We start from the raw sequence: 13,329 nt of genomic DNA on the forward strand, positions 1-13,329 counted from the left end.
GAAAGTGGAGAAAAAGATCTTACTTTTGCAAAGTTGACATTGCATGTATTTGTCAAAATATTGAACACAAGATAAAAGATAAAGTGTGAAGATGGCAGAGTAAAAGCACAAGTTAAGACCCTTCTCTGTCTCTTTCTGATGGTGTAATCAAGCAAGGGAATTTATCTCCTATGTCTCAGTGTCCAATTCCGTAGATTAGTGTCCATCTTGCATGATTATGTATGCTATAGTAAATTGAAATGCTGGCCTGTATAGAACTTAGAACAGCATTAGATTCAGTGCATATGCTAGATATTTCGAAATAAGTTTAATATCTGTGAATTTAATCCTAATTCTTTGGCTCATAAATGAAATCCACCTAACCTCCACTAGCTAAAAATAAAGTTTACAAAACTTCCTGGATCGTTCCTCAGATCCTCCATCAGCCTTCTCTACGATCTGCCGAATTTGGAGATTCTAGGCAAATTTACCATGAAAGATGTAACATGAGATTGGTTACTTGTGAGAGGCCAAACATTTTTTTTAAATTTCTGGGGATTGATGTTAGGTTTCTAACCATCATCAGGTTGGTAGTTTAAGCTTCCTTTTGTAAAAAAGCCACCAAGAGCAAAATTCTGTTGAGGTCTCTGTCAACATGAAAATTTCCATGATCAATATGTCACCAGTGAAAAATAACACCTACTGAAGCCTTAAGCTGTATTTGATATCAAAAATCTTAATATAGTTAGGAGATAGTGCCTTATAATTATTCATGCCAATGTGCTCGTGGTGGGTTATCAGTTATGAGTAGTCTAGTCTAATGGTGATCCTGTCTCATCTATTCTTTATGTCTTCTCAAGTCAATACAAATTATGGACCAAAACATTAATTTAGTAAATTAACTATTTTTACTGAATGGAAATATTTAGACATTAGTAAGTGGATGTGATTTTGATCCCAATTTAAACAAAAACATGTATAAACATAAACATACATATAATCATGTATTTAAAACTTCCTCTTTTGTATGAGCTCCTGACTATTATCAGTTCATACCCTTTTAGTTATTATAGCATCATTTGAATAAGCAGGAAAATGATTGATATTTTTTAGAGATAAAGTAAAGGACTCATTTATCTAGGAAACATAGCCATTTGTTGGAGGAAAAGCAATTTCTATTCATATTTGTGATGCTGGTAGAAAGTTTTCATACTAAACCATAGGTAATGTGGTCTATCATATTCCTTAATTTTATAAATATGCATTCACACACAAGCATGGTCATGTTTTGGGATTAAGATTAATGTTATGGAAAATCATGTGACTTTGAGAATTTGGTACTGGTTCTAAAGATAACTAAGTGTACAGAATTTAGGTATAACATCTTTGTATGTTCCCCTGATCCACCCTCTTCCTACCATTAGTGCTTTGAGTAAAGAATTTGATTTTTTTTTCTTTTTTCTTTTTCTTTTTTACAGTTCCACATGGAGTTTATTGTGGGGGAAGGGGGAAGGTGGTGACAAAGACAAGGAGAAGGAGAGAGAAAGGTCAGAGGGGCTGCCTTTATTTGGGTTGTGATATAGCCACTATCAGGTAAAGGTGGGAGTGAGTCAAGTGGATGCTGGGAATGTATGGCAGTAGCCATGGCAACAGATGTGTGGGTCTCTGTGGCCTGTGTGTGATGTCACTGGGTCAGAGACAATCTGCCATGCTGGTTCCTGATACCAACATAGCTCCCTTTTTCTTATCATCAAGAGGAAAAAAGGTGCAGGGGTGGGGGGAGGAGGGAGAAGCCAATGGTGAACAGGAAGTAGGGACACTGTGTCTTTTAAACTGCTTCCTGCTGTCTAGGGGTGTCATCAAAAGAAGTTAATTTTATCAGCAATATTATCACACACTTTGATGTTCCATCTTCTCATTTTGCTTAGCCAATAGGAAGGACTAAAATGGGATCTCAGGGGAAACATGGGCAGAACTGAAGATGTATAATCTACAATCTGGAAGCAGAAGTCTAGACTCACTGCTTTCCAAGATTTCTTTTAAACGTGAAGACCTATGAATAAATCAAATATGGTCAAATTTACAGAGGCCTGTTCAGTAGATGCCAGAGGTGATGAAGACAGATCTCCCTGAAAAATTGTTGGAAATATAGGTTAGATCTAGAAACCTAACTCTGCTATTTATGAAAGTTTTGTTTTTGTATCAATAAATTTTAGATATTTTATGTGATTAAATAATCACTTTTTAGATCTTATTAGATGAGCTACACCTTGTCAATTATTTAGATGGTGCTTCAGGTGTTAAGTGTTATGTGTGAACTATATGATTTAATCCTGTGCTAATAATACATTTTCCAGATGATAACAGAGCTTTCTGAGTCTCCAGTGTGCTATGCTCTTTTCTTCCATAAACCAGGTTCTTTTTTGGGCTCTCAGTTATTACCTCATCAGGGATGCTTGCCCTGAACCACTCCATATATTTTCCTAACTCACATCCACTTTTAAGAGCAGAAGCACGCATTTTCTTCCTTCTTAATACTCATTCCATCAAGAAGGGATTATCTTTGTTTTCATGTTATTTCTACCCTCCCAAAATCAGTGCCAAGAGACATGTAACTTGAAAAATGTTCTCTCTTAGAGTATTCTTCATGTTTCATATGGCCTCTGTAAATAAATCCAAGATAGTATTGTGGAGTAAAGATTAAATAAGGAAACTGTGGATCAAAATATCCCAGGAATTTGTTTCATAACAATCACAACAAGAACCCAATATGTTCTAGGATGCTGGTGTCTGTTTTGGATACCTCTAGGGCTAATTATATTTGATGTTAATTCCATTCTCCTGTGAGTAGTTGCATGCAAGGAATGAGTCAGCAGGTGATTTTCTGTAAACCTGCTTCCCACCTTAATTTGTGAAATAAAGGAGAGCTGATGATTGGCCAGATAAAAGGGAAGGTGGAGCAGAAGGTGTGGAGAGGAAGAGGGAGAAAATGGAAGAGGGAGAGGATGCAGAGGAGGAGGAAGAAAAGCAGAGCAGAAGCACATGGCCTGGAGAAATCACAAGTTCTAAGGGGTCTCATAGATGTGGAAGATGGTAGTATAGTGGTAGATCTGCTCTATCTAGGTGCACAGCATGTAATCCTATTAACTGAGTTGTGTTTTCATTGCCTGGGCATCTTTGGGTTGGAGATTTATTGCAACAGGTGTCCATTTACTTCTTTGAGTTATTGTTGGAAGAAGGAAATGCACCAGAGAGTGCTGTAGCACAAGCTTTAAAGAATTGAATTTACATCTCAGAGAGAAAGCTGACAGTAGTTTGGTGACCAGTAGGGTGGTAGGTGGGGAGCAACAAGGAAGGAAAGAACAACTTCAGAAAGTAGGTAGCTGATAATAGCAGGCAAGTGACCGGGGACTCCTGGATCCACTGCAGGGTGAGGCAATTGGGCTGCTGCATTTGGCTGAGGTTCATCAATAGTCTGGGATGGACATTAAAAGATCAGTGGGAAGTTGAGTCGTCAGAGGACAGGGAGGTGAGCCCAAAACTTGAATTAGACAATTCTTACTTTAGTAGACAGCTGTTCTAGTCTCTATCCTCACCTCATTTCTCACTGTTGTTCAGAAGTTATTAACACCAAGAAGAACTCTACATCCTAAATGAATGTGCACAAGATCACATCAATTTCTAATTTTCAGTCACTAGCAGGTGGCTTGAGTGGAGAAGGACAAAGAGCATTGCCTGAACTGGTTACTCCTTCCTCTTAGAGTCATGCACTGCTCTCTAAAACCTCTTGGTTTTAGTTGGAATTCTGGACTTCAACCATCAAAATCAAGAAATGTGCTTAAAATGTTAATTTTGAGAGTTGTAATTTTTACCTTTTATTAAATATTCTATCTCTGAACACTTGAAAATATACAGTCTTTCATAAAACACTTTACCATGTGCTACTTCTTTTACAGCATGGCAAGAATAATATTTCAAGTCTGCATTGAAATATGACTGAAAGTGAAGAAAGAGGAGGGATGAAGAGGGTGGTGTTGAAGAACAGGCAGTGATAAAGGAATAGAGACAGCCCCATTGTCTCTTGCTCTTGGGGTTGGACTATCACAGACATCACTGTGAACATCACTGACAGGCTTTTTCAGGCTCACAGCAAAATGCTAAAGATGGTAACAGCCTCATACTTAGTTGTCAGAGAGCAATACTGCTCTCTGTTGAGGACAAGTGATTCTTTTTTTTTTTTGTACTAAATGGAGAGATCATATAGATATCTTCCCGTGATCCTTCAAGTTTGAAGTTTTCTAATTCAGGGCTTCAAGTCTTCATGGCTCAGCAAGAGTGTAGGTTTTCTATAGGAAGCTAACTCTCAGACACACAGCATTGGATGTTGCATGAGACCTTGTAGAGTACACTCCCTCTGCCACTCAGAGGTCAATCAGGCCTAAAACCACTGACCTCAGTCAAGACTCATCTTCACTTTCTCAAAGTTATGGGCTATGTATATGTTCCTTCTGGGGGCCTAGGGACCTCTGCTTATCTGCTTTTTCATTTAATCTTTCTGCCTCTTACCCCATATTCACACGATATATTTTCACATTCTACACCATTGTTAGAATCTAGTCCACTGAGGAGTACTAATATGATTACATGGCTAACATAGCAACGGAATTCCTTGTCTTCTTTTCCAGGTATGCTACTCCTACCTGATGTGGTTTCTTGTGATAATTGGATATGTGAAAACGATTGCTGCTGGATAGAGACTTTTACATCCAAAGATGGATAGGGTCTACAAATCATGTTACATATCTAGCATGATAAAAACAACAGCTAGTTTCTAGTTTTTAAAAATTGGTATATATTAATTATATATAGTCCAAAGTCTTACCAAAAGTGTATGTCAAGGATAACATGGAAATAGCTTTATATATACATATATTTTAACCATAACTATATAGTACATGTATGTCATTAGGTATCTTTATAAAATCTAGCATTCACAAGTGAGAGAAAATGTGCAATGTTTGCCTTTCTGTATCTAGCTTGTTTTTTAATGATAATCTCATAGTGCAGACATGTTCAACAAATTGTATACAGAGTTGAACTCTATTATACATATGATGTTTGCTTCATTCATCTGTTGATGGACAACTAAGTTGATAGTATAACTCAACTATTCTGAAATAGTGCTATAATAAACATGTACCCCTGTATGTGTACCCCTGTGATTTGTTTACCTAAAATCCTTTGGGTGTATACACAGGAGTGAGTTTGCTAAGCCACCAAATTGTTCTGCTTATAAATTCTTGAGGAATCTTCATAAGAGTATCCAAAGTGCTGGGATGCATTTATATTCGCATCAGTGGATATACAAGGGTTTCTTTGCTTACCAGAATTAATTACTGTACATTTTATTTCTGATAACCATCCTGAATGACATGAAATAAAGTCTTAATGGAACTTTAATTTGTATTTCTATAGTGAATGAGGATATTAAATTTAGCAAATATGAGATTTTCGTTATTCTCATTATTTCTGTTTAGAACAGTTTTTCTGCTTGGCTGCAATCTCAAGAAACATCCTTTTAGGGTAGGTCAGAGTTAAATTGATTTGCATCCTCTGTAAATACGTTTTTGCTAGATATTGGTGCAGAGAAAACACTAACAATATCTGACAATTTGTTCTTCCCTAAGCAAATATGGAGACTCATTTGACACTTACATTTTACATGTCTATATGATATAAATAACTATGTTTTCAGCAAATATCAGGAAAATTGGCAATGTTGACTCTCCATCGCGAGGAGGAAAGCAACTGCTCTAATAGCCAGCTGTCTGTGACAAGCAGAGGTCATCAACCCTGCAGCTTCAGCATCTTATTGCTTTACTGTTTTTCATCCCTCTATATTATAGCCTTGTGGGTTGTTGCTGACATGCAATGTCTTACTTGTGAACTGTTGTGTCTTTGTAAGTGTGTATGTGTATAAGTTTGTGACGAAAGAAAAAAAATACAACAATTTACCTTAATAATAATTTTACCTATTCCCTGCACAGAATTTCTACCTGGAAATATCATTTCTTTTATTGTTACCTTTTCCATAAAGAATGTAACAGAAGATCTAGTTGAGTAGACATCTGTGCGTTTCCTGTTTTGGATTTTGCTTTGTATTTTGAAATGTGGGCTTGTTTATTGTTCTCAACACAAGGCCCATTTTGGTTGTCTTATGACAAGTATTCACATTCAATGTTTTCTACAAAATGATATGGCAGAATATAAAGAAGGTGGGTTGAGATCCTGTCTCTGTACCCACAACAAATGACGATTATTTTTTAATGTTCTGTCTCCTTTGTAGAAAAGATGAACTTCTCTTGTCTGATTCTAGGAGTTGTCTGATGCTTGGAATTAAATTACTGTAATCATTTTTTTTTTTTTGTACACAGACCACTTATAAATTCAGAGTCAGTGGCATTTGCTATCTTTGTAAAGTAGCTGATGTTAATGGATATTCTCTCTTTAGGAGCTCACTGCTTTCTAATACACAAGGATGCCACATACTGGAAATGAATGAGAAGGTAGGCCAGTGTGTTAGTTTCAGGAGTCAACCTGGCTAAGCTAGAATGCTCAATTATTTAGTAAATCTCAACTCTAAGGGTTGATATGGAGGTAGTACATGAAAGTGTTGATGTCTACAGTTGGCAGACTGCAAGTAAATGACAGATCACTTTGGACATAGTGGGTGAGTCTTGTCAAGGTGTTAAACAAACACGAGGCTTCCTCAAGAAGAGTCCTGGCTCTATTCTACAGCATCAAATGCTGTCTAACTTTTCAATCTACCCATTGCAACTATCCTATAAAGCAAAAGAATTATATTTAGGTGTATGTGTTTACCCACAAATATGTGGTACAGGAAAATAAATATATATGTATAATATACGTGTATAGCATGTATGCATGTACATGTATGTGTATATGATCGTATTTGTTCTGTTTTGCTAGAGAATTTTGTCCAGTGTGGGCAGAGGATAAACAGGAAAAAAAAAGTCACATTTTTAAAAAGATGTCAAGAAATTATAATAGCTGGATATATACATATATGATCTAGCAATCCCTCTCCTGGGTTTATGTTCACAGTCAATTTAATTTATTTGTTAAAGAGACACCTGTACTTCCTTGTAGAACTAGTTGCTATAGTCAAGCAAGGAATTAACTTAATAGGTGACTACTACTGGATAAACATGTTTATTCTCTCTCTCTCTCTCTCTCTCTCTCTCTCTATATATATATATATATATATATATATATATATATATATACAATATATTCAGCCCGGAAAAACAGTAACTTCTTGCCATATGTATGACATGGCTAGGTCAGGACATCATTAAGTGAAAGAGGGCAGGCACAGAATGCAAAACATTGCATCATCTCACTTATGTATAGGATTTTGAGAAGTTAATCTCATAGAAGTTGAGAATATAATAGTGGGTACCAGGTAGTGAGGAGCATAGCCATGAATGAGGGGTGAGGAAGGAAGGTTAATTACTGGTTACTAAGTTATAGTTAGATAAGACTTCTGTTGTATATCACAGTGGCCATTGGTGACCATAATATATCATGTATCCCAGAAAAGCCAAAAGTAGGGGGTTTTGGATAATTTGTATCAAAGAAAAGATAAATGTTTGAGGATGTGGATATGTTTATCCATCTGAACATTATGCAGAATATGCATGTATCAAAACACCACATGGCACTCCATAAATATGGACATTTTCTGTTGCAACTAGAAAACAAGAAACTTGTAAAATAACATTGCTTAAATTGGCAGCTGCTGAACAACCATTTTAAGCAAAGCAATCCTCTATGTTTGTCCCCAAGCTTCAGATGAAACTGTCATTTACAGGAAGCATGGGCCTCTCTGTTACTGACACGAAGCTTTCAGCCTGCCAAATGAAAATCGCCTGTTGCTTGTATCTCGGTGTTTCAGATAAACACGAGCTGTAAATAGGCATTGCTTCGCAGGAGATGATATATCGATTCTTTTGAGAACCAGAAATTGCAGGGCGTGAGGACCTACACAAGCAAAGCAAACAATTTGGGGGCGAAAAGAAAAGGAAACTTGCTTTGAATAGCAGGAGACGACGTTTTGGCAGCTGAGCAGGGTAAGAGCTTCATGAGCCGCTCTTTAATGCTGCGCTTGGTGTTGTTCTGCGCGTAGAGGAAACCTAGAAAATACATGATCGGTTCTGTTAGTGCCTTCTGCACAGCAGGTCCCTCATGGCTGCAGGGGTCACAAGGGAAGCTGGACAGGCAGGATGGGGAGACAGCTGCTAGCTGCTAGCTGCTAGCTCAGGCAACCACAGACAGCCGGTTAGGACCCCTAAAGTTGGTTTCCTTATTTATCTTTTATGTAAGCGTCTGCACTAAAGGTGCAGATTAGCAAACGAAAACAGGATGAAAAGATTCTCAGTGGATAACAAGAGTATAATTTGGTGGCTTATTTTGGATCTCAGATCAAAAGCACAACAAATACCACTGGGACAAACGTTGCCTGGGTTGAAAGTTCAATATTCAAACCAGAGTTAAGGGCCCCCGCATCTCAATCTTCTTTTCTCTCTCACTGCTCCAGGCTTTGATTACAAAGGAGGTGGATGCTCTCATAAATCACGCATGCACACAGCAATCACCTGATAGTACTTTTGCCTTCCCTGAAAGTGAGAAAAATCAATGGCCTTGACAGGCAGTCTCATTAGCATACGTTGAGGAGTCCGGATATGTAGAAATCCTTCGCATTTTTCACACAGTGACATTAATGAATGGCGTGTATTCAAGTGAAGCCATTCCCAAAGAAGCCAGGTGTGTTTCCAAAATGTTAACCCAGGAACAGAGCCCAGTACCGCAGGAGCACAGCCATGATGACTCCAGGCAGTTGGACAAGACAGAAAATCAGTGGTAGCTCCGCAGGCAAGCTAGCAAGTGCCTGAGACAACTTGTCACGTCAGGAACCCACTGTGTTCAATTCAGCATCATCTCAGCCACTCCAAATGCCTGAAAGCACGGAGCTGCTTGTTAAAATGAATTGTAAAAATCAAATTGGTCTGGAAGATGTCTGATCTGAAGCAAAGGAAGAGCATCAATTAAATTTGAAGTCATATTATCTTTGTGCTGGTGACCTGGCAAGCATGCCTTTTGTTCTTTTTCAATTCTATTGTTTCTACCTTGGAATTTTAAGCTAGTCCTGACCCCGAACCTAGAGATCCACCTCACCAGGAGAACATACCAGCTAAAACTGTGAGTGAGAAAAATGAAGAGATAAATATGCAACTCAGATCATCCTCTTGATTAAGAGCGCTCTTAAAACTTCATACTGTCTGGGACCGATGTCCTGAAGTCTGCACGTGATCTGAGGCTGCATCACTCCGTGACACTTCCACTCACTGTCCTTACTGCTCTAGCTCATGGCCCACCAGCGGAGTAGTCCTTTCTGACTTGGTCAGAACTCACAAATCATCCTTCCAGCCTGGAAGTGTGTGACACCTTCCTCACCTGACTTCCTAAGAGAAAGCTGAGGATGTGGCACAGAATAAAAGGTTAATAAATTCATACTGGGCATATAAAGACCAAGAGCAACTTATGTTTTAAGTCTGATTTATATAGTGTGTATGTCTATTTTCTTCCTCCTCCATTTCTGGAAGAACTTTTTCACCTAGGCACCCCCTCCTCTGGAAACTCGGAGGCATTAGGAGCTTGCTCAGGTGGCAAGCTGTCTTTCTGTCTTTGCTCTTTCCTTACTGGCATGGTAAGGTATTTGCTACATCCTTCTTTGTAATCAGCCCTTCACCAATAGTCAGCATCTATATTCCCAGTCTGCCTTTGATACAGTTCAAGTACATCCCTTTGGCAAACTGTTCCTTCCTGTCTCTACCTGGCCTGTGGAGAAAGACTTCTCCCTTGTTTGCTCTCCCTGCCCTAGTGCTCCAGCAGCCCAACATATTTCCACATGTCACCACACCCTGTCATAGATAAGAGATAAAGAAAATGAGGAACAATGTCCTGCCAGCTTTCTGTAGCAGACACAGAAGACTCTAAGGGAGCTTCTATCACAGCTCCTTAGCTTCAGACTTAATTTCTTGACAACTAGCCAGACTCTGAATTTTTGACAGAAATTCAAGATGTTTTCTGGCTGCCCGAGTTCCTCTTTGGTCCATGAATTCTATTTACAAGATCAGGCTTTATGTGGGAAGGGGAAGATTCTCCCTCCCCAACTACTTGAAACTGTCAATGTTACCTCTGTTGCCCCTGAATTATTTGGTAAGATCAACAAGTTGTTAATTTAGATTAAGCTCAAGAAGTTTTAAGACTGTTTTAAGAAGTCCCTACTTCTTCCTATTTCATTCTAAGTGGCCTTGGAGAGATCATTAAACTCTAGGCATCTATGTTTTCCTTATGAATCAAGCTGAAATGTCTCTGAGTATTAAGGCTAGAATGCCACCCCCAATAGACATGCTTTGATTGACTAGCCCTTAGATGATAGCATTCTTTGGATAGATTCAGACAGGCAGCTAGGACTTGGCCTTTTTGCCAACTTCCTTTCTCACTCTGTTTTGTGATCTGCCTCAAGACGAAGTTTCTACCAAAAGCATGAGCCACTGTGATCTAACCAGCTCCACCATGTCTTTCCACGAATGATGTTCTGAAATCCCCTGCAACTATGATTCAACATAACTTTTCTCTTTTAAATTACTTTCATTGGGTATTTTGGTTTCACTGAAGTAAAATTTCACTTCTAAAAGCAATTAAAAAGCCAGATGTTTAGGCTGCTACTTTTTTGGATGAGGGTTGGAGGTTTGGCGGCAGTAGGAGTTGTTATAGAAGTTTTCCATGTCCCTCTTTCTCAAAACAGGAAGCTATCAAAGAGAAATCTTAAAAAGTATATGGGCTGGCAAGATGGCTCAGTGGGTAAGAACACTGACTGCTCTACTGAAGGTCCTGAGTTCAAATCTCAGCAACCACATGGTGACTCACAACCATCTGTAATGAGATCTGACACCCTCTTCTGGTGCATCTGAAGACAGCTACAGTGTACTTTATTATAATAATAATAAATAAAACTTCAGCAGGAGTGAGCAGGGCCGACCAGAGTGAGCGGGGTTGATGGGAACAAGCAGAGGTCCTAAAAATTCAGTTCCCAATAACCACATGAAGGCTCATAACCGTCTGCACAGCTATGGTGTACTCATATACATAAAATATAATTTAAAAAGCACGATAAGGATATTGAAGTTAGCTCTCCACAATTGATGGCTCCTTGGGGATAGGGGGGACAATTCAGTTCTATTTAAGGGACTGGCCTGAGAGTTTGACCATGCTCCAGTGAGTTAGTACATAAACAGAAAATATTGGACTTTCTTTCTTTCTTTCTTTCTTTCTTTCTTTCTTTCTTTCTTTCTTTCTTTCTTTCTTTCTTTCTTTCTTTTTCACTCTTTTAATTTTATTTTTGTCTGGGGATGTCACAAAGTTTGGGGAAGGACAGACATAGAAGGATCGGGAAGTGAGAGTGACTGGAGTGCATGATGTGCAATTCCTAAAAAAATCAACAAGATATTCTGTTAGAGAGAGAGGAGAGAGAGAGAGAGAGAGAAAGAGAGAGAGACATAGAGGAGGGCTACAAAATCAGGAAGAACAGAGCAGAATGTGAGCATGGGTAATTCTCTTCCTCTTCTACTTCCTCCCTTCTTTCTCTGATATCAGTTCATGAGAAAAGCAACACTTTTACACTTTTCTCCTTAAAATTCTAGTGGTTTGGTATTCGGGCACTGGAAACAATCAGTCCCCAAGGTTGTATCTGAGCCCAGACCTTGGCTTAGTTACTTAGTTTCTCTATATATCAGCTTTTCTCCTTGGGAAAACAAACTAGTCATGATGTCTACATCAAAGAGTTGTGGATATCAGGTGGAGTAACAATGAACTATTGACTCAATGACAGTTCTGTACTATGAGCCCAGTGAACGGGAGACCTTCTTTAACTTCATTATACCATATGAACAGACCACACTACTTCCAGCCCCAGAGCCTTTTATTTTGCTGCTACCTGCATGGAAACTTTAGAATTTTGCTTCTCTTCCTTTTTTGTCTAGTTCATGTCCATTCACCCTTGTAATTTCAGTTCTAAGACTGTTTGCAGAGGAAGGCCTAACAGAATAAAGCAGAGCATGTAGAACTTTTATATGTTCTTGTGGTTTCCCATTTCTTTCTCTCATAGGAAGTATAATTAGTAACACATTTATACATTTTAAAAGTATACCCTCATACTGTAATATAATATTGAAGAATGATGCATTTAGTGGTTAATGAATCCTACTAGACATGTTGACTGTCACTATAAACAATCATATAACTGGATAAATAATATAGAGTAAACTATTCTAAGCACAGAGAATAGGCAGTTTAGAATAGGGATGCTTAGGAGAAGAAAAAGCCAAGAGGTGAGTCTGTGGGTTCTCTTTCTGCGTGGTGACATGCTCCCCACAGGGTTCAGAGTGATATCCAAGCTCACTTGACTGAGATTTAGACATGAGTGAGTCTTCTTCAGTGGCTAGAATTTTTAAGGAATTAGAGACATACTTTTTGTGCATGGTGAGGAACCTGAGTGAGGATTATGTGTAGGTTGTTGAGTAAGGGTTGGGAAATGCATGCTCAGGACGAGGTGTCATGTGCATATGAGGCAGAAGCTGCTGGAGAGCTAAGAATAAAATGATGATAACAGAAGTCTCAGGTGCCTAGCAGTTTTGAAGTTCTGGTATAGTCACGTACACAGACACACACAGACACACAAACATACACACACTCACATACATGCACACATGCACACAAACACACACTACTCACTCAAATGGACCCACTCTTTTATAAAGAAGATAAAAGAAAATATACCAACTGCATTGAGGACATCTGTTATACTCACTGAGCTCAGAAAGTCTACATGGGAGGAAGAATAATATCCTAGAGTGAGGACTATTCTATGAAAACCCAATTGACCAATCTTAAGAGAAAATAGAACAAAAGCTGGAGATACTCTCAGTTGCACTATAGGATATCTTCTAGAATGACACAAAATACTATTTAAAGATAAATAGTGCAAACCAAACTTTCTACATTATGTGGTAAGAGTGTCAGTTATGTTGTGAGACTCACTTGGCATGTAGCAGAGGTGATAATGGATGACCCATAATCGAGAGAGAGAGAGAGAGAGAGAGAGAGAGAGAGAGAGAGAGAGAGAGAGAGAGAGAGAGAGAGAGAGAGAAGAAAGGGATAGAAACAGACCTAAGGTGGGCACAGAGGGTGGAACTAATACTAAAT

The 13,329-nt window shown here is 38.6% G+C and overlaps 1 protein-coding gene and 1 long non-coding RNA gene across 6 annotated transcripts in view; one reads left to right on the top strand and one right to left on the bottom strand.

The window, feature by feature from the left end:
- The window catches only part of Kcnip4 (potassium voltage-gated channel interacting protein 4), a 1,126,911-nt gene that overhangs the window by 110,680 nt on the left and 1,002,902 nt on the right, over positions 1-13,329 (bottom strand). Inside the window, exon 2 of one of the 4 annotated variants that reach the window (XM_021161803.3) lies at positions 8,094-8,195. The exons of the other annotated variants lie outside the window; for them this stretch is intronic. Coding sequence (XP_021017462.1) covers positions 8,094-8,195 — 102 coding nt within the window. The remainder of the gene's footprint in view (positions 1-8,093; positions 8,196-13,329) is intronic. 4 annotated transcript variants of the gene reach the window in all.
- Positions 1,685-9,589, top strand: LOC110293922 (uncharacterized). Of its 2 annotated transcripts, none has more exons than XR_003836664.2 (3): positions 1,685-1,744; positions 6,491-6,545; positions 8,600-9,589. It is a non-coding gene; the product is annotated as an uncharacterized LOC110293922 (long non-coding RNA). The 2 variants fall into 2 exon arrangements; XR_003836665.2 differs by lacking the exon at positions 8,600-9,589 and adding an exon at positions 7,874-8,080.

Source organism: Mus caroli, unplaced genomic scaffold (assembly GCF_978045245.1).
Source record: "Mus caroli unplaced genomic scaffold, Mus_caroli_1 scaffold_4, whole genome shotgun sequence".
Classification (NCBI taxonomy): Eukaryota; Metazoa; Chordata; class Mammalia; order Rodentia; family Muridae; genus Mus; species Mus caroli.